This window comes from Psammomys obesus, unplaced genomic scaffold (genome assembly GCF_907164565.1).
Source record: "Psammomys obesus unplaced genomic scaffold, mPsaObe1.curated_primary_1811, whole genome shotgun sequence".
In the NCBI taxonomy this organism is placed as follows: Eukaryota; Metazoa; Chordata; class Mammalia; order Rodentia; family Muridae; genus Psammomys; species Psammomys obesus.
This window is the reverse complement of record NW_026592118.1, coordinates 86,786-112,070: the sequence shown is the minus strand read 5'-3', so window position 1 is coordinate 112,070 and position 25,285 is coordinate 86,786. Positions and strand designations below refer to the sequence as shown.

General features: G+C 40.9%; 1 protein-coding gene across 1 annotated transcript in view; it reads right to left on the bottom strand.

The window, feature by feature from the left end:
• The window catches only part of Vopp1 (VOPP1 WW domain binding protein), a 72,947-nt gene extending 47,921 nt beyond the window's left edge, over window positions 1-25,026 (bottom strand). Inside the window, exon 1 of the mRNA XM_055612996.1 lies at window positions 24,817-25,026. Coding sequence (XP_055468971.1) covers window positions 24,817-24,870 — 54 coding nt within the window. The 5' untranslated portion in view covers window positions 24,871-25,026. The remainder of the gene's footprint in view (window positions 1-24,816) is intronic.
• Window positions 25,027-25,285: the final 259 nt, after the last annotated feature.

Below are 25,285 nucleotides of genomic sequence, written 5' to 3'. Positions count from 1 at the left end.
ATTTGTAAAAGAAACATTGATAAAACTTAAACCACACATAGACCCCCACACATTAATAGTGGGAGACTTCAACACCCCAAGGTCAACAAAACAGAAATTAAACAAAGAAACAATGTCTCTAACAAAGGTCATGAATCAAATGGAGCTGACAGAAATTTACAGAACCTTACACCCAAACACAAAAGAATTTACCTTCTTCTCAGCACCTCATGGAACCTTCTCCAAAATAGACCATATAGTTGCTCACAAAGCAAACCTCAACAGGTACAAGAAGATTGAAATAATCCCTTGTATCCTGTCTGATCACCATGGAATAAAGCTGGACCTCAACAACAACAGAAATAGCAAAAAGCCTACACATACATGGAAACTGAACAACTTGCTACTAAATGACAGCTGGGTCAGTGAAGAAATAAAGAAAGAAATTAAAGCCTTTCTAGAACTCAATGAAAATGAAGACACAACATACCCTAACTTGTGGGACACAATAAAAGCAGTGCTGAGAGGAAAGTTCATAGCACTAAGTGCCTTCAAGAAGAAATTTGAGACAGCTCATTCAAGCAACTTAATGGCCCACTTAAAAACCCTAGAAAAAGAAGAAGCAGACACACCAAAAGGAGTAGACGGCTGGAAATAATCAAACTCAGGGCTGAAATCAATCAATTAGAAACAAATAAAACAATTCAAAGAATCAATGAAACCAAGAGCTGGTTCTTTGAGAAAATCAACAAGATAGACAAACCCTTGGCCAAGCTAACTAAAAGGCAGAGAGACACCATCCAAATCAACAAAATCAGAAATGAAAGGGGGGACATAACTACAGACACTGAGGAAATCCAAACAATCATTAGGACTTACTTCAAAAGTCTATATGCCACAAAATTTGAAAATCTAAATGAAATGGACAATTTTCTTGATTGATTCGACTTACCAAAGCTGAATCAGGACCAGGTAAATCAATTAAATAGTCCTATATCCCCCAAGGAAATAGAAGCGGTCATTGAAAGTATCCCATCCAAAAAAAGCCCAGGACCAGATGGTTTCAGCGCAGAATTCTACCAGATCTTTCAAGAAGAGCTAACACTAATACTCTTCAACTATTCCACAAAACAGAAACAGAAGGAACATTACCAAACTCATTCTATGATGCCACAGTTCACCTTGGTACCTAAACCTCACAAAGACCCAACAAAGAAAGAAAATTTCAGGCCAATCTCCCATATGAACATTGATGCAAAAATACTTGCAAACCGAATACAAGAACACATCAAAGATATCATCCACTATTACCAAATAGGTTTCATCCCAGGTATGCAGGGTAGTTCAATATACGGAAATCCATCAATGTGATCCACCATATTAACAAACTGAAAGAAAAAAAAACACGATAATCTCCCTAGATGCTGAAAAAGCATTTGACAAAATCCATTACCCATTCATGTTTAAAGTCTTAAGAGAGATCAGGGATACAAGGCACATATCTAAACATAGTAAAGGCGATATACAGCAAGCCTATAGCCAACATCAAACTGAACGGAGAGAAACTTAAAGCATTCCCATTGAAATCAGGGACAAGACAAGGCTGCCCACTCTCTCTATATCTCTTCAACATACTTCTGGAAGTCCTTGCTAGAGCAATAAGACAGTTGAAGGAGATCAAGGGGATACAAATTAGAAAGGAAGAAGTCAAATTATCACTATTTGCAGATGATAGGATAATATAAGTGAGTGACCTCAAAAACTCTACCAGGGAACTCCTACAGCTGATAAACACCTTCAGCAAAGTGGCTGAATACAAACTTAACTCAAAAAAAAAATCAATAGCCCTCCTTTATACAAAAGACAAAAGGGCTGAGAAAGAAATTAGAGACGCAACACCCTTCACAATAGCCACAAAGGACATAAAGTACCTTGGTGTAACCCTAACCAAAGTCAAAGACTTGTATGAAAAAAATTTCCAGTCTCTGAAGAAAGAATTAGAAGATATCAGAAGATGGAAAGATCTCCAATGCTCATGGCTTGGCAGGATTAACATAGTAAAAATGGCCATCCCACAAAAAGCAATCTACAGATTCAATGCAATTCCCATCAAATTACCAACACAATTCTTTACAGACCTTGAAAGAAAAATTCTCACCTTCATATGGAATAACAAGAAACCCAGAATTGCTAAAACAATCCTCTACAATAAAAGATCTTCTGGAGGTATTTCCATCCCTGATCATAAGCTGTACTATAGAGCAACAGTTATAAAAACTGCATGGTACTGGCATAGAAACAGAATGGTGGATCAATAGAATCGAACAGAAGACCCAAAAATAAACCCAGACACTTATGGACACCTGATCTTTGACAAAGATGCCAAAACCATACAATGGAAAAAAGATAGCATCTTCAACAAATGGTGCTGGTCTAACTGGATGTCTACATGTAGAAAAATGCAAATAGATCCATACTTATCACCCTGTGCAAAACTAAAGCCCAAGTGGATCAAAGACCTCAACATAAAACCAGACACATTAAATAGGTTAGAAGAAAAAGTCGGGGAAACCCTAGAACTCATTGGTATAGGAGACAACTTCCTGAACAGAACACCAACAGCACAGGCTCTAAGAGCAACAATCAATAAATGGGACCTCATGAAACTGAAAAGCTTCTGTAAAGCAAAGGACACTGTCATCAAAACAAAACGAATGCCAACAGATTGGGAAAGAATCTTCACCAACCCTTTATCTGACAGAGGGCTAATATCCAGTATATATAAAGAACTAAAAAAGCTGAAAAGCAGCAAACCAAGTAATCCAATTAAAAAATGGGGAACAGAGCTAAACAGAGAACTCTCTGTAGAGGAATATCTAATGGCAGAGAAATACTTAAAGAAATGTTCAACGTCACTAGCCATTAGGGAAATGCAAATCAAAACGACCCTGAGATTTCACCTTACACCCATTAGAATGGCCAAGATGAAAAACTCAAGTGACAACACATGCTGGAGAGGTTGTGGAGAAAGGGAACCCTCCTCCACTGCTGGTGGGAATGTAAACCTGTACAACCATTCTGGAAATCAATCTGGCACTTTCTCAGACAACTAGGAATAGTGCTTCCTCAAGATCCAGTAGTATTACTTTTAGGCATATATCCGAAATAAGCTCAAGTACACAATAAGGACAGTTGCTCAACCATGTTTGTAACAGCTTTATTTGTAACAGCCAGAAGCTGGAAACAGCTCAGATGCCCCTCATCTGAAGAATGGATGCAGAAATTGTGGTACATCTACACAATGGAGTATTATTCTGCAATGAAAAATAAGGAAATCATGAAATTTGCAAGTAAATGGTGGGACCTCGAAAGGATCATCCTGAGTGAGTTGTCCCAGAAGTAGAAAGACACACACGGCATATACTCACTCATATAGACATATAACATAGGATAAACCTACTAAAAATGTGTACATCTAAAGAAACTAATCAAGAGAGAGGACCCTGACTAAAATGCTCAATCCCCATCCTGAAAGGCAAAGAGGATGGACATCAGAAGAAGAAGAAAACAGGAAACAACCTAGAAACCTGCCGAAGAACACCTCTGAAAAGCTCTACCCTGCAGACTATCAAAGCAGACACTGAGACTTATGGCCAACTGCTGGGCAGAGTGCATGGAATCTTATGTAAGAAGTGGGAAATAGTAAGATCTGGAAAGGATAGGAACCCCACATGGAGAGCAACAGAACCATAAAATTTGAACACAGGGGTCTTCCCAGAGACTCATACTCCAACCAAGTACCAGGCATGGAGATAACCTAGAACCCCTGCACAGATGTAGCCCATGGCAGTTTAGTGTCCAAGTGGGTTACATAGTAATGGGAAGAGGGACTGCCTCTGACATAATCTGATTGGCCTGTTCTTTGATCACCTTCCCCTGAGGGGTGAGCAGCCTTACCAGGTCACAGAAGATGACAATGCAGCCACTCCTGATGTGATCTGATAGACTAAGATCAGAAGGAAGGAGAGGAGGACCTCCCTTAGCAGTGTACTTGGGGAGGTCCATGCACGAAGAAGGGGGAGAGGGGAGGGGAAGGTGGGACCGAGAGGGAAGGAGGGAGGGGCTTATGGGGGATACAAAGTGAATAAAGTGTAATTAATAAGATAAAATTAAATTAAAAAAATTAAAATTAAAATAAAATTAAAAAACCTGGGCACTGGGGGCCCTGTAGAGACTGATACCGCAAACAAGGACCACGTATGGAAGAGGACCTAAAACCCTTGCTCAAATGTAGCCCATAGACTCAGTCTCCAAGTGGGCGTGCTAGTGAGTGGAGCAGGGGCTGTCCCTGACATGAACTCAGTGGCTGGCTTTCTGATCACCTCCCGCTGGAGGATGTAGCCTTGCCAGGCCATAGAGGAAGTCAAAGCAGCTGGTACTGATGAGACCTGATATGCAAGGGTCAGATAGAGCGGGAGGAAGACTTTCATTATCAGTGGACTAGCAGAGGACATTGTGAGAAGAGGGAGGGAGAGAGAGATTGGTAGGAGACAAGAAAGAGGGGGCCATAGCTGTGATACAAAGTGAATAAAGTGTAATAAATAATAACAATAAATAAAAATAAACCTTTTGGTGCTAAAAAAAATATCAAAGCAAACAAACAAACAAAAACAGTTCTCCTTCACAAGAAGACCAGAGCCAAATAACCTGAGCCCAGGGTGTCTTGTGGAGACTGTAGCACTAACCAAGGACCATACATGTATTGGATCTAGAGTCCCTACCTATATCTATGGACCTGATGGGCAGCTTGACCTCCTTATGGGTTCCCTAGTAAAGGGAGTGGGGACTGTCTCTGACAAGAACTCTGTTGCATGCTTTTAGATCACTTCTCCCTCACAGGGCTGCCTTGCCAGGCCACCAAGGAAAAGGATGTGCTCAATTCTGATGGAACTTGATGTACTGGGGTGGGTTGGAGGTGGGGAGCTTCCCTTTTCTGAGGGATAGAGGAGGGGGAGGGGAGGAAGAGACCCTGTCACTGAAGAATATTGCTAGCCTGGGCCCATGTGCCAAAATTCTAAAGGGAAGTCATCTTTCATGTGGTAGCAGAGATTTTTTTTTATTGTATACTTTGATAGTCTCCAAGTTGTTGTATAAATCTCCTAACATTTTGTTTATGAATGTATTCTATCTTAGAATCTAAAAAGAAACTAGAAAGTGCATATGAAGAGATATTTAAGATATAAAAATAGAAGCATATAAAAGAAAATCATCCAACAAGAAATTAAATAATCACTAACACGGGCAAAGATTATGAAAAATAATATAGAAGGCTGTCCTGAAACAACACTCATAATGAGCAGATGAGACTGTACTGAGAAAAAGGTTAACATGGAAAGTGTTCATCAGTCAACTTAAAATACTGCCTATGTTTTCTTCAACTAAGTAGAAATAAACATTCAAACATGTGAAGAGTCATTTTTGGATGGCATAATCTCTTTATGAATACTGTAAAAATATCTCTTGAGAACTGAAGTCTGGAAGGGGAGGTTGTTAAGAATTCTACAAGAGTAGCTGGCCATTTGGCACCCATGTTCGTATTTTATGCTATTTTAACACTAGCAGAAGTTGCTAAAAAGACAAGAGGAACATGAGAATATAAATCAGTATAAGGGACAGGAGTCACTGAAAAACCCAAAGTACGCTTTGACACTTGGAAGAACTACTAATGCCTTGTGAACAGAGTTCTGAAAATCTTTTAACAACTTTTCAAACACAGTTCTAAGACAACATTCAGGAGAGAGATGGGTGAACTAAGTTCCAGGTCAATATCATGAGGTTTGATATCCTTACCATACGCACCATCCATTTCCAAAGTAGTTTGGTGAACTTTAGAGAATAGGTACAGCTGTATTCTCTTCATTGCATTGGAGTTTCACAACATAGATTTCTGTCGCCGGAGTTCTACAAACAACTCCATCTCCTATCTCATTTCCAAGCAGTACTTTCTGTCTTTCTATTCTATAGTCTTGCCTTTTCTACAAGATTCAATAAAGTAAAAAACCCTTTTCTCTCTCCTTCTCTCAAGGGGGGCCCCTCCTCTCAAGATAGTCCTGTCTGTCCTGGAACTCATTATGTAGACCAGGCTGGCCTGGCCTATCACTTACAATTATCTACCTGCCCCCCTTTTTAAAGTTACATTTTTGTGTCTGGATCCTGTCTGTATTATTGCACTCCATTCATTTTTACTGGTTGTGTCTCACTGAGTGGAAACACCATTCACTAGTTGTTAGACATTTGTGTTGTCCCATGTTTAGGCTAATATGTATGCTGCTCCTACTGGTGACAGGCAATAGAAATGGAGCAGGTAGTTGAAAGATAGGAGCGTTGACTCTTGTCCATGGGCAGAAACATTAAATGTCATAGGTTTACATTGGTGTGAGATCAGAACTTCCAAAAGTGCTTGAGATTCCTAAATGGCTTTAGGGTTACTTCTTCAGAATGAAGAATGCCACCATAGCTTGGCCCTGGTAGTACTACAAAAGTAAACAACACATTTGCTAATCATTAGAAGTTAAATTACCATGTAAAAACGTGGCCTTTTCAGTAGGGTAAGGTCAAAAGAATAGAATGCAAACTCAGACTCCTGCCCTGGTAGTAGAATAAAACTCACATACTGCTCTCTCCTTTTAAGGGTCAATCCAATGACTAGAGAGATGGTTCAGTGGTTAAGAGCACCAGCTGCTCTTCCAGAGGACAGGGTTCAGTTCCTAACACCCACATGGTGGCTCACAACTGTTCACTCTGTTCCTAGGGAGTCAATACCCTCTTCTGGCCTCCTTGGTGCAAACATACAGTACAGCCAAAACCAAAACATCCATACATGAGTGTAGTGGCACATTCCTTTAATCTCAGGGGTAGGCACATCTCTGTGAGTTTGAGGTTAGCCTGCTCTACATAGTGAGAGCCAGGACAGGCAGGCTACATAGAGAGTCTCTCTATATAAATAGAGTCCCTGTCTCAAAATAAAATAAAATAAAAGTTATTCCAAATTGCCCTATCATCTGGCTAAGAATGTACCCACCCCAGCTCCTAATCCTTCAAGCTTTCTGAGTCACCTGAAGACATGCTCAGGCGAGGAAAGAATCAACTACCCTCACATGTTCTTCCCAAAAGAGCCTTCCTGATGCAGCTGTCTGCAGAGTTTCCACCATATAGCACTGTGAAGCCTCTGCCATGTGGCCCACCCACTTCCCTGCAGTTACAGAACTGTAACTTTTTCTTTTCCTTCTTAATCTCTTTTTGGATACTGACCAAAGAATGAGTATGTTTTCCATGATATTTCCTGGGCTGTCTCACTCATTTCCTGAAGCTCTAAGACCTCACTCCTCCCCTCCACTACGGTTTGCCAAGCTCCACTGCAAGTCATGGTCTTCTTACTCCCTCTGCCTAGTCTAAGGAGCTACCAAGGTCTGTGCTTGCTTTCTCTGCTGTCTGCTCTCAGATTCACATAAAATTGTCCTAGAGCTTGCTTCTGAGTCCATTTTAAAATTATTTTCTTACTAAAACTAAGAACCCAAAAAGGAAACCTCAGTTTCCCTGGTAACTTGACAACGATTTGCATGCATGTCCTTATATCTTGGGTAGATGCCTGGTAACAGAATTTCTAGACAACAAAATATACCATATATAACTTTTCAGTGATTTTTTTAAAAATACTGAGAGACCAAAAGATTAAAAATCAGTGGCTATTATTTTAAAATTTAAAGCCGGAAGGAAGGCTAGCTAGATGGAGACATGTCCAGTAATGCCCTGAGGGGAAGAATCATAAAAAGCCTTCCAGCTAAGAAACAGTTCATAGACAGATGGATTCACAGCAGAATTCTATCAGACTTTTAAAGATCTACAACCAACACTCTTAAATCATTAAAAAAAATAAGAGAGAAAACGAAAGAGAGAGAATGAATACTCTCAAATGTTTTCTAATACTAAAACCAGGCAAACACACAACAAAAATCAAAACTACAGGTCAAAATCCCTGATGAACAGTTACAAAAATCCTCAATAAAATAGAGGCTTATGTCAAAAGATATATATGTCACGATCAAGTTGGCTTTAACCCCAAAATTTTAGAATGATTTAATACATATAAGTTGATAAATACGTAATATAAACAGACTTAAAGAAAATAATCAATGATCATTTTAATAAATTCAGAAAAAGTCTTTTACAAAAATCCAACATGCCTTCACTATGAAAGTCTTAAAGAGAATAGGACTGGAGGAAACATACCTCAATATAATAAAGGCTACAAATGACAAATCTGCAGCTAACATTACTCCAAGTAATCCCATTAAAATAAGGAGCAAAACATGACTGCCCACTATCCCCAATTGTTTTTAGTATAGTGATACTGGAAGTACTAGCTGGAGCAACAATATGGCAAAAGAAGGAAATTAAAAACTACAAATAGGAAAAGAAGTCTAATTATCCCCATTTGCAAACATGGTATAATATACAAAACTCAACCAGAAAACTTATATAAATGATCAATAAATTTACGGAAGATGCAAGATGCAAAACCAACTACAAAAACCAATAGCTTTCCTATGCAACACCAAAATATACATTCTCATTCACAAATGCCTCAAAGAAAATATCTAGAAAAAAAAAATCTAAGCAAGGAGGTGAAAGATCTCTACTTTCAAAAAACTGTAAGTATCTGAAAAAAGACAATGAGAAAATGACCACTGTACCCAAAGCAATTTACAGAGTCAGTACAATCCCAAGCAAATTTCCCACAACATTGTTCATAAAAATAAGAAAGACCATTCTAAAATTCATATGACACTACAAAAGACCCCAGGTGGTAAAAGTAACTAAAAAGAATGATGCTGAAGCAATTACCGGACCAACAGAACTACAGTAATAAAACCAGTTCAGTACTGGCATAGAATTCCAGATATTAGCCAATATAGCAAAACAGAAGATCCAAACACGAGTACAAATAACTACAACCATCTGAGATTTGACATGATGTCAAAAGCATATGCTGATGAAGGGGAAGGAAACATCTTGCCCAAGGCAGTCTACAGGCAGGCAGAAGCATTCCTCCGAAGGCTATAAACAAAGTTGTGCATGAACATGGCATACACAGTAGGAAAATACAGAAAAGTCTATTATATGGAGGCACACAGCATCCTCAAGAAATGATACTTGGAAAACCGAGTGTCCACATTGTAGAAGAATGAAATTATATCCATTATCTAGTACCCTCAACAAAAATGAACTCCCAAGTGGACTAAAGATGTTAATTTATAACTTGAAATGATGAAAATAAATTGAAATGATGAACGTTCTAGAAAACAAACACACTCAGTCCTGAAAACATACATACAAGTAACATTATATAAACTGAACAGTTTATATTTAGGAATATATATGCATATACATCTACAAGTATGTATATCCATGCAATAGCAATTAGTGGAAAATGAAACCATGAATTTGAAGGAGAACAGGTTTGGATCCATAACTGAATCCTGAAATAGAACGTGAATCATCAGTGGGGGGAAGGGGAAGATTTAAAAAAATTAATTCATAGTACTAAGACAATGTTAAGTTTTATTGTTGTCATTGTTCAGGCAAACATACCACAGCAGTGCAAAATATTCACAGACAGGTAAATTAGGTAACAACTGCACAAGAATTTACTCAAGTTTTACAACTTTTTCAAAATCTAAAAAATAAAATTAAAAATTAATGTGAAAAACATTCAAGTACTTTGTATTTCTCCCTGCATAGCCAAACCGCCCAAACTAAGAACCTGAATTAAGGCCTCTAGCTTGGAAAAAGCATGAGTGCGGAGATCAAAAGCCCATGTTGTGTTAGGAGCTGAGCCTTGATTGTTTCTGCCATAGGTAGCTGCTCCAGGAACCTAGGATTCCCCACCCTGCCCTGAGTACCTCTGGGACACAGGAGAGGCACAGTCTTTGACTTGCAAATTAATGAAGCAAAACCACAACTGATCCACATCACACTAACTGTCCTACCTGGCAGACTGCCAAACAGATCCTAATCCCTCTGACCTAAATTATGGTAGCCCCAGGTGAGCTGTAAAACCTCGGAAGAGGCAAAAGCTCTTGGAAGTGGTAGAAATTTTTTTATTCCATTGTTCTCACCTACCACCTGCTCACATACATCCAGTTTTAACCCTGCCTTGCCTCCACCGAGTTTGAGGAACTAAGATAGAGAGAGAAATTCCAGGGATGCCACATTATCTTGGCAAGACCAAGGCTGCCTCTGCCCACAAAATAGGATAGCCCTGAGAAGCACCGAGCTGGCTCCAGTGACCTCTGAGTCTTTCTAATAATTCACAAGGCTAGGAAGTCATACCTAGACTTCTTAGGTTCCTTTTATCACATTTTATAATGAAATCTCATACTTCTCTAACATTAGAGTATAGTGGTTGTTAAAGTCCCTAGCTGCTGCAGGACATGGAGCTTCTCCTCATCCAGAGGCCCTTCACTATTTAATCCAGACATCTTGGTCTGCTGGCCCCCTTTTCCTCTTTCTCCCTTTCCTGCTCCCTCTCTCTCTCTCTCTCTCTCTCCCTTTCCCCCACCTCCCTTCCTAGCCCTCAGATGACACTCCCCATCCCCAGCTGCTCCCAATAAACCTACATTCATCTTGCCATTAGCTCATTCGGTTTTATTTAATCAGTGTTCTTTAAACTTTACTTTCTGTGAACCAATATATCTTCCCAACTTCCAGCAAATTACAGAATCTCAAATGTCTTAGTTAAAGTTTCTATTACTACTATGAAACACCATGGCCAAAAAGCAAGTTAGGGAGTAACCTGCTATTCATTATTGAAGGAAGTCAGGACAGAAACTTAAACAGGGCAGGAACTCAGAGGCAGAAGTGATGCTGAAGCCATGGAGGAGTGCTGCTTACTGGCCTGCTTAACAGGCTTGCTCAGCCTGCCTTCTTATAGAACCCAGGACCTAACTAGCCTTGGAACGGCACCACCCACGATGGGCTGATCTCTCCACCACTGATCACTAATTGAGAAAATGCCTTACAGCTGGAGCTCATGGAGGCATTTCTTCAACTGAGGCTCCTTCCTCTCTGATGACTCTAGCTTGTGTCAAGTTGACACACAAATCAGCTAACACATCACAAAAACAGCAGGAAAACACCTTTACAGGGACCTGTGCATACAAAGAACTAAGCATATGAATTATTCAATCCATATTGCACTCACAGACCTCACCAGAAATTGATGACCTCCAACTACTCACCTGTCCATGTGTGTTATTTATCTTATAGTAGTTTTAAGATATTGAACTTAACATAAAAGTTTATATATTGAATTATTTTTTGAAAAACCAAAGACATACTGAAAACCTGTTAAACCAGACTGATAGCGAGTACCCATGTCCCCTCTCACCAGATCCACTCACTCTCCGAAAGACACAAAGAGCTTGGCCTCCTACACAAAGAATCGATGGCTTGCTCCATGCTTATTTTCTCACAGTCCAGAAGCCCTCTGTCATGTGTACTCTATCTAATAGACTCTGTCATCCTTATTTTCATCAACCTTCTACTTAGGTTTACAATATTCTTCTTAGCCCAAGATTACATCATGAAATTTGGGAAATATAGTCCGTAATTACCAGCATCTTTGCCATGACACATTAGAAGTAAGATAAAGGCAAGCCAGTATCTAAGTTCTGTATTTGGACTTCAGGATAATGACATCCTAGTATTTCCTATAGCCAACAAAGACTACAGTCATAGTGGTGGATGCTTCATCACAGTCTAGAAGGAACTTGCATTAGCTACTGTGGAACCAGGTGTATAGAGACATGGGTTCTAGGGAGCTGGTGGCCTTTGGGGCATTGATGCTGAAAAGGTTTGACTCTGGGTGAGGTACATAAACTGTCCTAGCCTGTCTAGCAAGGATAATCATTTGCAAGAGGTCTGTCTCCAAACAATAAATAGTCCTGGCACACACAGGCAAGGTCAACCCCAAATTATCTGAAGATCTCACAAAGGACAAAGAGCTAATTCATCATGAATGACTCTTAACCTTTAAATATATTCAAGCTCAGAAATCAAAGCTCAACTTACTATATGCAGATGTGGGACAAAAATAGTAACAAAAGTCCTAACTAACGTTCACCTTTCTCTCAGGGTGATCTGAAAAAAACACACACCCCATGGTGACTACAGGGAGACAGGTATACCAGTGCACTGCTGGAAGTGTCTGCAAATGAAATTTTTATCTTAATCTATAGTCTTCACCCTCAGCAGGTCACATTATGAAGTACAATGCTCCTTTATAGTCACTATAGAATGGGATATTCAGTAGGAAATCTCCATTTTAAGAAAATTCCACAGATTAGCCTGTAGTTACAGTAGTTCCCAATCTGGTCATGTTCACTGCATTGATGGATGGGCATGACCAGGAAAAGAATCTATGGGACATCAACATCCTGAGCACAGTGACTCTGTGAATGACAGGACAGGGTTACCAAATGACTCAGGTCAGGGGGACTGGTAAGCCATGTTCCAGACCCTACTTCCCAGAAAGAGAGAGGACACAGAAAACCCCTATGCCTGTAGAAGAACACAGACATTCCTTTACTATATAATAAGTACAAGAGCTTCTGGAAGAAATTAGTTCCTGACATAACACAACTCAGTCACAGAACCAAAGATACAGTACTAGCTTATGAATCTCCTAAACTGCAGTTTCTTAATCTGAGGGTGGGGTCAAATCACTGAATATGGGGTGAAAATTTCATTGTTGTGAAAAATTTCAGAATATGCAATAACTAAAATTCTATTCAAAGTTAGCTACACAAAGAATCCAAGGTGTTTCTAGGAGCTTTCTTCCATTTGTATCACATGGCTTCATTGAATATTCATTCAATATTCATTCAATATTTTAAACTATTGTCATTCCTGAGCATACAAATATAGCTTTGGATTATAGTGTTTTAAGCATGCTACATTTTTTTAAATTACTGTTTGAATAGCTATCTTAGTTAGTTAGGTTTCTATTGCTAAGACACCATGACCCAGGCAACTTAGAGAAGACAGAGTTTATTTGGGGCTTACAGCTGCAGAAGTTTAGAGTCCATGACCATCATGGCAGGGAGCAGGCAGCAGGCATCGTACCAGAGCAGCTTTCACAGTCTCAACACAGTTTAAAAGTCCAAAGTCGAAGTCTTTCCTGAGACTCAAGGCAATCTCTTAGTTGTAACCCCCTGTAAAATCAGAATCAAAAGCAAATTACATACTTCCAACATATGCAGAACATGGCACAGAACATACCTATCCCAAAAGGGAGGAATGAGACATCCTGAGAAAATACCAGACCAAAGCAAGACTGAAACTCAGCAGGGCAAACTCTAAATCATATAGATCCATTTAAGATGCCAAAGAGCTAGGATGGCTTTGCACTTCGTAGCCCTCTTTACTTCTTCCTGCTGGGTGGGGTCATAGGATTCTTTTGGGGCAATACCAATACCCGTCATCAGGAAATCCAGAGGGCCGGGTCACCAGCAAACACAGCAACAGGATGAACCAGCAGCAGGGAGTCCTCCTCCAAGACACCATGCCTTCTTCCTCTGGGCTACCAGTTTTGCTGACTGTATCATAATTCTCTCTCTTTGGCTGGTTCCAATTATACAGCTCTCTTTGGCAGATGTCTCAAAGCTCTGGGGTCTCCAATGCAATCCAGGCTTCGTTTTCAGACAATGGCATTTCAGGGACTCCCTACAGGTACTGCCCTGACAAATACCTGGCCTTGATGGCTCTCCTTAATCACAGAAGATTCCACAACCCACTTACCTATATATCTTTCATGACTCTAAAGCTAGAACCACTTGGGCAATGTTGCCTTGCTTAGCTGCCTGCTTTGCATAGAGTCTAGCCCCTTTCTTGAATTATATTTGCATAAAGTCTCTCTTGTTGCTTTCCTTTGTTACACAAGCTTTCCTTTGCAGTAGAGCAGAAAATTCTTCAGGCATTTTCCTTTCTATAAATTGTGAGCTTTGCCTGGTGGAGTCTTGCCCTGAGGGTCTCACTCCCTTTATTCCATTTCACATCAGGCCTCTCATTATCTCTCTCACCACAAACCTAGGCTCAAATATTAAATTTTATAGTGCTCCTTTTCACTTGAAGCTCTATGTTTTGTATTTATTTTTGCCCTGCTTGCTCTATGTTATTGTAGAGCAGCATAAGACTGACTGCTAATAACAACATAAAAGTCAACATTAGGCTGTCTTGAAATCTCCTCTGTCAATGAAGTTAATCCAAAACTTTTCAATTTAGTCCAGATAGACTTGTAGCACAAGGATAAAAAGCACCACATTATTTGCCAAGATATCACAAGTATGACTTCCAGTCTAGTTTCTAATATTACTCCCTCTATACTCCACATTGGTCTCACTATTACTGTCTTCCAAGCTCCAATTAGGATAGCCTGTTAAGCTCCACTTAAAATATTCAACTGCTTTCCTAATCCAAAGTCCAAAAATATTCTACATTCTTTCAAACAAAACGAAACAAAACAGAATGGTCAAGGCCATCACAGAACTATCCAACTCCCAGTACCAACTTCTATCTTAGTTACTTTTCTATTTCTGTCATAAGACACCATGACCAAGGTAACTTATAAAGGAAAGCATTTATTTGGGGCTTTTTTTAGAGCATGAGTCCACAATTACCATGGCAGCGTGGCACAGCCATATCTAATGGAAACATCCAAAGGCATAAAGACAGCACAGCTGCCTGACAAAAGATCGGACAAGATCGCCATTTTGCCATACTTTACTTTTTGGTCTTGAGCTCCATACTTGGGGGCTTTTTAATATTTGTACAACTTGGGGATATTAGATTGATGGAAAATTTCTTATGAATCATGTATGCCCTCTCTCAGGAGTACTTTTTCTAAACTTTCCCAGGAATGTCCTGACCATACTACCCCTCCCACTTTTAGGGAGATATCTTTATCTGGGCCTATTTGAAGGTCTTCCTTATGTGCTGGCAGTTGTGACTCAAATAATAACTCCAGAGACCTCCTAATGATGCTATGACCCCACTAGGAACAGCTGCCCCTGTACTTACTTAGGAACAAGATGATCAGAACAAAGTAAACTTAAAAAGGTAAACAAGATTCAGTGGGCTAGAGGAGTTGGCAGCAGAACAGATTAAAAGCCTCTTCCTATTATAAACTCCTATTATACACTCAGGTGGCATATTGGGGACAACTGGGGACCTCTTATGGTATGCCGCTTTTGGAAAAGATACAGCAAAAATGTAAGATTGGGTGGAGTTATCTTGCCCTATACTGGGACTTATACTAATGGATGAAGAATGGTGTGAATGAATGACAAAAGAATGAAGTATTAAGACCTCCCTTTCTTAGACAAGTTAACTCGGGCAGGACCACTGTGGTGTCATATGACCAAGGAACAAATGAACACCAATATTAGACATTTAATCAAATTCTACAAAGATATAAACATTGAATCATGACAGAGACTGAATAACAACAGCAGCTTTGGCCTGAAGATTTGTCTTAGGCCTAATGACAATTAAAACTCTGACCATATGAGCTAATACTACACTGCTCAGGACATGACAATCTGTCCTAGCTGTCTGGGAGATAATCTGTATGATGTCATTGAAAACGAAAGAGCTACCAGCCTGAGAACAGGTTGCCATGCTTTGGCAAAATACACCTCTAGATTTTTTAAGTTGAGTTATGAGGCTGATGAGGGAAAAGGATTGTAAAAGATAACTCTGTTCTGTCATGGTTTATCAATGACGACTAAACTTATGACCAAGAGGGAGTTAAAACCTGTGTCCGGGAGATCATATTTTGGAACATGAATCTACCTCTGCTTAGCAGTCTGACTGCCAATCAGTCAGGATGCAAAATTCCTCCCAACTCCTGTTCCTGACTCTTTGTGCCTCCCTTGCTGACTCTTTATCACTTCTGCAGGACCTGGTTATTACAGGGCCTGGCAGAAAAGAGCACTGGAGCAGGCAGGCAGGGAAGGCACAGTAGCTGAGAAGTGACATTTTGATCCACAAGCATGAGGCAGAGAGAGTTAACTGGGAATGGTACAGGCATCCCCAGTGACACCTCTCCAATAGTGCCACACCTCTTAATCCTTTTCAAATGGTTCTACCTACTGAAGTATTAAAACCTAAGAGCCCACATGGTTCTTTCCATTCACACCACTACAGAAGGTAGGTAGGAACTTTTGGAGTTAATAGGTTTATCATATATGTGGAAGAAGGTAGCATGGTTATATTCAAACTTGTTAAGTTGCATACATTCATTACATGTAGCTTCCTGCATATCAAAAACATGTCTTTTAATGTTAAATTTACAAATAAAAACAAGAAAACTTCCATCTTTTTGACAGTTTCTTTAAAATTTAGCCAATGTACCAACTGGTTAGCGTTATCTCTAACCTCAACTGAAAAAACACCTCCACAGATTGCCTGTGGGTATATATGTGTGACATTTTCTTGATTAAATATTAATATGGGGTAAGTGACACCCATAGGCAGGTGATCTTGTGTGGTAGTTTGAACGAGACTGGCCTCCACAGGCTCTTATATTTGAATGCTTGGTCACTAGAGAATGAATTTGTTTGAGAATGATTAGAAGCATTAGGAGGTGTGGCCTTATTGAAGTAGGCATGCCCTTATTGGAGGAAGTATGTCTCAGGCAGTGAGCTTTGAGGTTTCAAAACCCCATGCCAGGCTCAACAGCTGTTTGCCTGATGACTGTAGATCAGGATAAATACTGCTCTAGCACCATGCCTGCCTGTAGCCACTTTCCCCACCAAGATGTTCAAGCCTAAATTAAAATGCTTAATTCTAAGAGTTTCCATGTTCAGGCACCATGCCTGCCTGTAGCCACTTTCCCCACCAAGATGGTCAAGCCTAAATTAAAATGCTTAATTCTAAGAGTTTCCATGGTCATGGCCTCACTTCATAGTGATATAATAACAACTAAGACAGTAAGAAAGCAAACTAAGGCAAGCATGGTGGCATGTGTCTGTAATCCCAGCACTCAGAGAGGCAGAGGCAGGCTGATGGAGGCCAGTCTGGGCTACAAAGTGAGTCCAGGACAGCCAATGCTACATAGAGAAACACTGTCTCAAAAATTAACCAAACAAACAAACAAACCAAACCAACCAATCAACCAAAAAAACAACAAAGTGAACTAGGCAAGATAAAAAGCAGCATTCTTCCATAGCTTCCACTTTAGTTCCTACCTCCAGGTTTCTGCCTGAGTTCCTGTCTTGACTATTCTACGTGAACAAAGCATAAATGAAATAATCCTCTTCCTCCCCAAGTTGCTTTTGAGTGTGGTGTTTATCACAACAGTAGAAACCCTTCATAAAAGTAATGTGTGAGTTTCATAGTGTTAAGATTTTCAAGCATAAATTTATATGTTACAATAAAATTCTTTAGGAAAAGTAGAAGTTCAAAGATTTAAGGAAATGTGATTACATTTCCAATTGATATAAAAGATATTTATGTATTTCAAGGAAATAATAAGTATCAAATTACTAATGGTAGTTAGACTCCACTGAAGACATTTAATTCATGGTATAACTTCATATTTTTATAAATGAGAGATCAAATCCATTGTAATTTTTTTAAATCCACAATAAAAGACTGCATATCTATTCTAAAATGATGTTAAAGTAGCACAAATTTTGGAAAATTTTCAAGAGAATAAAAAACAATGTTGATAATCTCTATGTCAAAGAAAAGGATTCCAGAGGAAAAGGAAAGATAAAGGGAAAGAGAATAGAAAGAAAATTAAGCCTGTTTGCATGGGCATCGATGTGGACTTGTTTTTCTGGAGCATGGGCAACTTACCAGAAGCACAATTTTTAATAAAGAATTAACTGGAGCTCTCTTTTGTAAGCAGACAGCTGATCTTGGCAGGGACCTGGACACAGCAACCTTGCTAGGGAATTGCTATAATATTTATAATCTCTTCTTTTTACATTTTATTTTTATTTATTTTTAAAATTTATTTCTTTTTATTAATTGCAATTTATTTACGTTGTATCCCAGCTATAGCCACCTTCCTCACCCCCTCCCAAACTTTCCCTTCCTCCCTCTTCTCCTCCCATGCCTCTCTCCAAGTCCACTGTTAGGGTAGGACCTCCTCCCCTCCTATCTGACCCTAGCCTATCAGATCTCATCACGATTGGATGCACTGTCTTCCTCTGTGGCCTGGTAAGGCTGCTCTCCCTTCAGGGGGAGGTGATCAAAGAGCCAGCCAGTGAGTTCATGTCAGAGACAGCCCTGTTCCCCTTACTAGGGTACCCACTTGGACACTGAGCTGCCATGGGCTACATCTGTGCAGGGGTTCTAGGTCATCTCCACACATGGTCCTTGGTTGGAGTATCAGTCTCAGAAAAAAGGCCTGGGCCCAGATTTTTTGGTTCTGTTGCTCTTCTTGTGGCGTTCCTGACCCCTCCAGGTCTTTCATCTCTCCCTTCTTTCATAAGATTGCCTGCACTCTGCCCAAAGTTTGGCTATGAGTCTCAGCATCTGCTTCAATATTCTGCTGGGTAGAGTCTTTCAGAGGCCCTTTGTGGTAGGCTCCTGTCCTGGAAATCAATCTGGCAGTTCCTCAGACAATTAGGAATAGTGCTACCTCAAGATTCAGCTATACCATTCCTAGGCATATACCCAAAGTATGCTCAAATATACAACAAGGACCATGTTCTTAGCAGCTTTGTTCAAAATAGCCAGAATTTGGAAAAAATCTATATGTCTTTCAGCTGAGGAATGGATACAGAAATTATGGTACATCTACACAACGGAATACTACTCAGCAATTAAAAACAAGGAAATCATGAAATTTGCAGGCAAATAATGGAAACTAGAAAAGATCATCCTGAGTTAGGGAATCCAGAAGCAGAAAGACATATGGTATATACTCACTTATAAGTGTATATTAGACATATGACACAGGATAATCATACTAAAATATGTATACCTAAAGAAGCTAAACAAGAAGGAGGACCCTGGGTAAAATGATCAATCCTCATTCAGAAATGGGATGGACATTGGAAGAAGGAGAAAACAGGGAATAGAGCCTACCACAGAGGACCTCTGAAAGACTCTACCCAGCAGGGTATTGAAGCAGATGCTGAGACTTATTTTTATTTTTAATTATGTATATATAGGGGTATCACATAAAAATGGTAGATTCCCTGGAGATGGAGTTAACAACTGCAATCCACCCAACTGGGTGTTGGGCACCAAACTCCATGTCTGTTCTCTTAACTGAGCCATCTCTCTGGCTCCCATTCAGAACCTTTTAATCCAACCTGTAGATCCAGTTAAATTCCTGGTGGGGATTTTCCAAAGAGCTTTGTCAATGTCAGGCACTTATCTTTTTACAGATGAATCAACTGAGTCAGTGAGAGAGCGAGAGCTTAAATCTGTAACTTATTCAAAGATTCCCAGCTATTCCAGGAAAAGCCAAGAGCCTATATAGTCACAGTACCATCCAGACAGGACCTAACTACTACCGTGGTATCCCTTGTGCACCAAGCAAGTAATTTCATTTACAAAAATAACAGCCCACTTCACACTAACACTCCACTCTATAATCAAACTGATCACGGGGTCCTAAGAAATGAACAGCAAAGTAAGCTTTCAGCTCTCACAAGATGCTGTACTGTAGTTAGTGAAGAGACAAAGAAGAAACTGGAAGCTAAGTTCTGCAACCGTCTACTAAGTATATATGGAGAATAATATTTAAATAAAGACTAAGGAAGTTGAAAAGGGAATGGGATTGACAACTAGAACAAATAACTCGACTGAGGACAGGAAACCCTCACTATGACTATCTTACAAATTCAACAAACTCAGGAATTGCATGTATATTGCACAGGAACCCCCTCTTCAGAGCCTTATCACTTGCCTCCTCCTATCACAGCACTGCCTGGTTCCTGGCAAGTGGTTACTTACTCATGTATCTATTTATGCATTCAAATATTTACTAAGTCTCTATTATATCCCAAGTACTACATATATTTTTATACTGCTGAGAATAAACTTCCAGGCTGTGCGTATGCAAAGCTAACACTCTATCACTGAGCTACACTCCCAGACTCCTAGGATATTTCAGCTCATAAAAGTATTAAAATATTAATCTCCAAACTGCTTATATGGTGGAAGATAAATTCCATTATATCTTAAAGCTGATATGTACTAGGAATGGAAGGGACTAAGTGGAAAGACAAGGATACCTGGGAGGGCAAGTGGGATGGAAGTTATTTGGGTGGTCCAGCCAGCCACACTGAGAGAATACAATAAAAGTAAGTGCTAGAAACTATATGTCCATGGACCTAATTAAATGGCCATCCATGACTATACCCCTAGTCTTGCTGTATATGTCACCCTCATCCCCACATCCAGCTAGCCTTCATCATCTGCACAAGCTAAGCAAAGCCAACTGTAGCCCCTGCTCTGGACAGTGCTCCTGACTCTGTGGACATCTGTCACTGTGGACATGTGTCACTGGCTCATCTATCTTTGCCATCTTATTTTCCTCACATATGGCTGCCCAGTCTTCCCTGGACCTTCCAGAGATGAATCTGTTGCCCTTTCTATTCAAATTGAATTGAATTGAACTGAACTGTTGCTCAGATTTTAAATATTCTTAAAAGTAGGACACTTGAAAAGTTTATTTTTAGAAAACTCACGGGTTGCAATTCCAGGGCATGAAATATTTTGACAATCAACAACAAAAATCACTTGCTCTGAAACAACTAAATCCATTTCTAGAGTGTCACCAACTTAGCTCCTAGAAAGAATTCGGTGAAACAATGTGCCATAAGGAAAAGTCCCAGGGAGGCCCCCACACTTGGGGTGTAGTTACTCCTATTTCAAACAACGTGCAATTGATTTTTAGTTTGTTTCTGCAATACGGAGACCCAGTGAAGGACATTATTCCACCAGCACTAATAGAAGCTGGATTCCTGTTTTCTTCTCCAATAAGAAGGTCTTTGGAGCCAGCCATCAAAAGCATCCAACCTTAGAATATGAGGACTCAAAAGGAGCTTTTAACTTCTCCCATTTGTGGGGACCTGTCTGTGACCAACCTCTAGTGTATGCTAAATTTCTGACATGCATTTAACCTTGTATTTAACTAGGTGGTAGACGGTGACTGGGAAGTAGTGGGAGTTTAAGACAAAAACTCCCACTAGCTGATAATATAATTCACAGTAAACTAAAGTGTGGGAAGGGTGGTTCCAGGAAATGGGCTGCAAGATACATCCATGACAGCACGGTTGTGTTGCCATCTGACTCTTCCTGCTCTAAGTCCTGACCTAGAAGTCCAGTTGGACAACCAGGATTCCTGGAATGTTTATGCTGATGCCTGCTATCCAGTACACAAACAACTTCCCTCTCTGAAATGTCATATTTAAATTAGACTAAATTAGATTATCCCTCTAAGGACTGACTTAAGTTCCGGGAGGAGTTCTGATGGTTTACCTGCATGCTGGCATGTACATCTCTGCAAATATCTCTGGGCTAATGCAAGATGTGTATTCCCTCCATGTTCTCATGTGGACAGACTTTGGAAGCAATAGAAGATAATGGTAGAGGAGCAAAAGAACCAAGTGCCTGAGTTTATATCTCAACCCCCTCACTTATTAGCAGAGAGACAAATTATACAATATCTTGTACTTGAAATAACCATGAGCATGAGGATACCTGCTAAGGTGAATTAGCGTTTGTAAAGTGCTCAGAACAGGGCTCAACTGTAAGAGTAAGTTATTCCCTGACTGTTCACTCAATGGAAATAGAACTTTCTACATCCAAGGAACTTTCTTAAAGAGAAGTCAGAGTGAGACAGGAAAGTCCACTTCAAACTGTCAAGATTCTCTAGTCAAAGCTTTCTCACTGATAGAACTCGTAAGCTTGATCTTTGACAGCATTCATTGATGAAAGATGGTCAGTGGGCAGAAATGGCATATCCACCCAAACTTCATTACAGCTGCTCAAAGCCAACTAGAAAACAATTTCACATATTGAAACCATCTCAAGCAACACAAAGAAACAAAAATAGATGCCCTGAGTGTCAGTCAACAGAAGATGGAGCCATGAAAGGCCTTCGCCAGCTGTTTTCAGGTTCTCAGAGGGGACCCTCTACCTGTGTACAGGCTCTCTAACCATGACTGCACATTTAAGCCACCAAGAGCACCAAAGGTACGCAGATAAAAGATTCAAAGCAGACAGTTTTAAGATGAAAACACTCAGATTGAGACCTCTCTTTACACTTGCATGGGATAAACTGTTAAGAAATCTTTTTTTGTTTTTGTTTTCAGACTGAGTTTCTCTGTATGGCCCTGGTTGTCCTAGAAATCACTGGAGCACATCTCTCTACCAGAAATCAGGATAAGGAGAGGCATCGTATATAAGTGGGCTACCTAGAAAGTAAGCATACAGGCAGTGAACTTAGTGAAAGCATAAGGTCTCTGCCTTTCTGGGCTTTTCAAACTTTTCAAAGAAATTTTACGTTCACTATTAAGATAAAATATGCCAACATGGTGACCCCTCTGTAATCACAGCACTGGGAAACTGAGGCCTGCGTTACATAGGAAGATCCTGTCTTAAAAAAACAACCAGGGACTAGCATGTGTAAGAAGCCCTAGGCTTTTCTAGCAGCTAAGGAAATAAAAATTAATTAAATGAACAAATCCAGGAATGCAGCTCACGGTAGAATACCTTGTTTGATACTATGTTCAAGACTGTGAGGTCCTGAGTTCCATTTCTGGCACTTGAAAAAACTTCCTATGCAACTGCAATGAAACAGCTTACAGGATAGAACAAAACCTTCTACACTAATGGTTAGGCTTTAGACAGATCCCTAGCAGGCAAATACACAGGGAAATGAGGTTCTAGGTGGATTAATATATTTCTCACTTGAACATTTGAGACAACACACTTCCTGCTCCTTCTCCCTCATTAGTGGGCTTTTTCCTGACAAAAATTATTCAGTGGGCTTTCAAATCTCCCACAAGAGGGGTAGGGGGAGTTTCCTACAATAGGAACCAATCAGCTTCCCTTTCTTTGTCTGGAGCATCCAATCTCCTGGAGCAGCCCAAAACAGCCAATTAAGAGGGTAAGAAGGAACTCACCCCACCTCCAAACATGAAAGTTTCATGCTCTGCCACGCAAGCTCTGATTCTCAGATCTGGACCCCCTTAGAGTTCATACACCAGCCACCCCCATCTCTCTCTTTCCCTGTGTATATTTCTGCCTGCAATAAAACTCGGCTGGGTGCTGAGAGCTTGTTTTTACTTCCTTCTTATTCTTTAAATCAGCAGAGAAGGAATCCTACACAACCTCACCATGATGGCATCAAATCAACAAAGCAGTAAATTAACAGTTGAAAATAAAAACTGATGACAAGCAACAACCATACGTTGTCATATTTGAGGTTACTTTTGATTCTTTTTTTTTCCCAGAAGCTATTTGAATTGACTCAATTTGGAGGCATTTCCACTTCTAGCCCTTCAATGTAAAGCCCTAGGGTCTTGGCCTCTCTCTCCTGTTTATTTCACTACTAAACACTACTGGGATACAAAAAGATAGAAAAGAAAAAGAAAAAATAAACACAAACAGTAAGAACCCCTACCTCCCCCCCCCAAAAAAAAGGGCTTTGAAGCAGCCTTTTAGGATACACACAAAGCTAGGTAGAAGACAAGAGTGGCAAAAACATTGAAATAAGAGAACAGCAGATAATCTTATCAAGTACTGCACACACAGACACACACACAGGAGCTTATCAGATTACAAAAATTGGCAGAGATGTGTTATGGTAAATGTATGTTTATTTTTGTAAACAGTGGTCTCTGGTTCCCTTTTCCACAGCCATCAATGTAGAATCAAGCTTTTGAAAATATGAACAAGTGGAAAGAATGCCAGAGGTGGCACTTTTCAAAAACTACTAAATGTCCAGTAAGAGAGATTTCGAAGAAAAGTCAGTAATCCCTGCTCTGTTTTGGAATTTAGAGCAAGGAGAAACTGTTACACTAACCTTCCTTTCAAAGGGCTTTCCCTCTAGCATCTTTGAGAAAGTCAGTAAGTCCTTCCCAGCACTGCTGACTCCTCAACCAAAGAAGTTTACAGATCTAAGGCAGGACCAGAAGGTCCAGGGATATCATTACCCATTTACACTGACTTTGTTAATGCAAAACTCTTTCATAATAGTGAAGCTGTAGGAGCGTGAACAAAACCCCTCAAACTCCAATCCAGAAGTCTACTCTTTTGCCTTTGAATGAACCCGCTGGAGTAGAAAGGATGGCTCACATCACAGGATGTTGCAGGTCAGGCGACTACAGCCACGGTCTAACCCTGGCTGCGCATCGGCGGCGCCTCCACCCACCATCCAATTCCCGCGGCTACGGAATTGCCGTACGCCCTCAGTACGCCCACCACCCCTGCTCCTCGTGGAATTTTTCTCCTCGCCTCTAAAAGCCTCCAAAAGCAAAGTCCTTCTCCCTCCAACCAGCTGCAGTCGGCGCCGCCCCAGGCCCTGTGCGGCGGGGAGACCATGAGGACGGGCACAAAGGTCCCTCCCCCAGGGCTGCAAACCCCAACAAACAGCGGGGCGCAGACAGGAGAAGGCAGCGCGCAGGCACGGCTAGGGGTCTCGGCACCAGGCCCCTCCGTCGCCCCACACCGCAGATCCGCGAGCGCCCCGACTGCCCTTCCTGCATCCTCGCTCCAGGAGGCGCGGGGAGCCGGCGGCCCTACCTCCAGCAGCAGCTCCAGCAGCAGGGCCGCCACCCAGCCGAGGCGGCGGCTCATGGCTCCCACGAGGCCCCTCGGAAGCCCGGCTGCACGACGGGCTCCGGTCCGCACCCCGCGATAGGCGTGCGGATCCCGGAAAAAACAGCAGACGCCGGCAGAAGGACGCACGTAGTGCCCGCGGAGCTCGAGGACGTGCCAGGCCGCCCTCGCCGCGCGCCCCCGACCCACCGCACGGGTGCGCGCTTGCGGGCGGCCTGTGGAGCGCGCTGCCGGTCGCGGAGGCAGGGGGCTGGGCTGCTAAGACTGCCAGGTGTCTCCTCTCCCGCAGGAGACCATCTTGTCTTGCTTCCGTAGTCCTAGGAAGGTTTTTAAAGAACACCAGGTTTGAGAGGCTGGGGGATGGATACCGATGAGCCCATTACTGGGCATTCCTGAAGTTTCCACCCTCCAGAGACATTCTCACTGTGGTTCT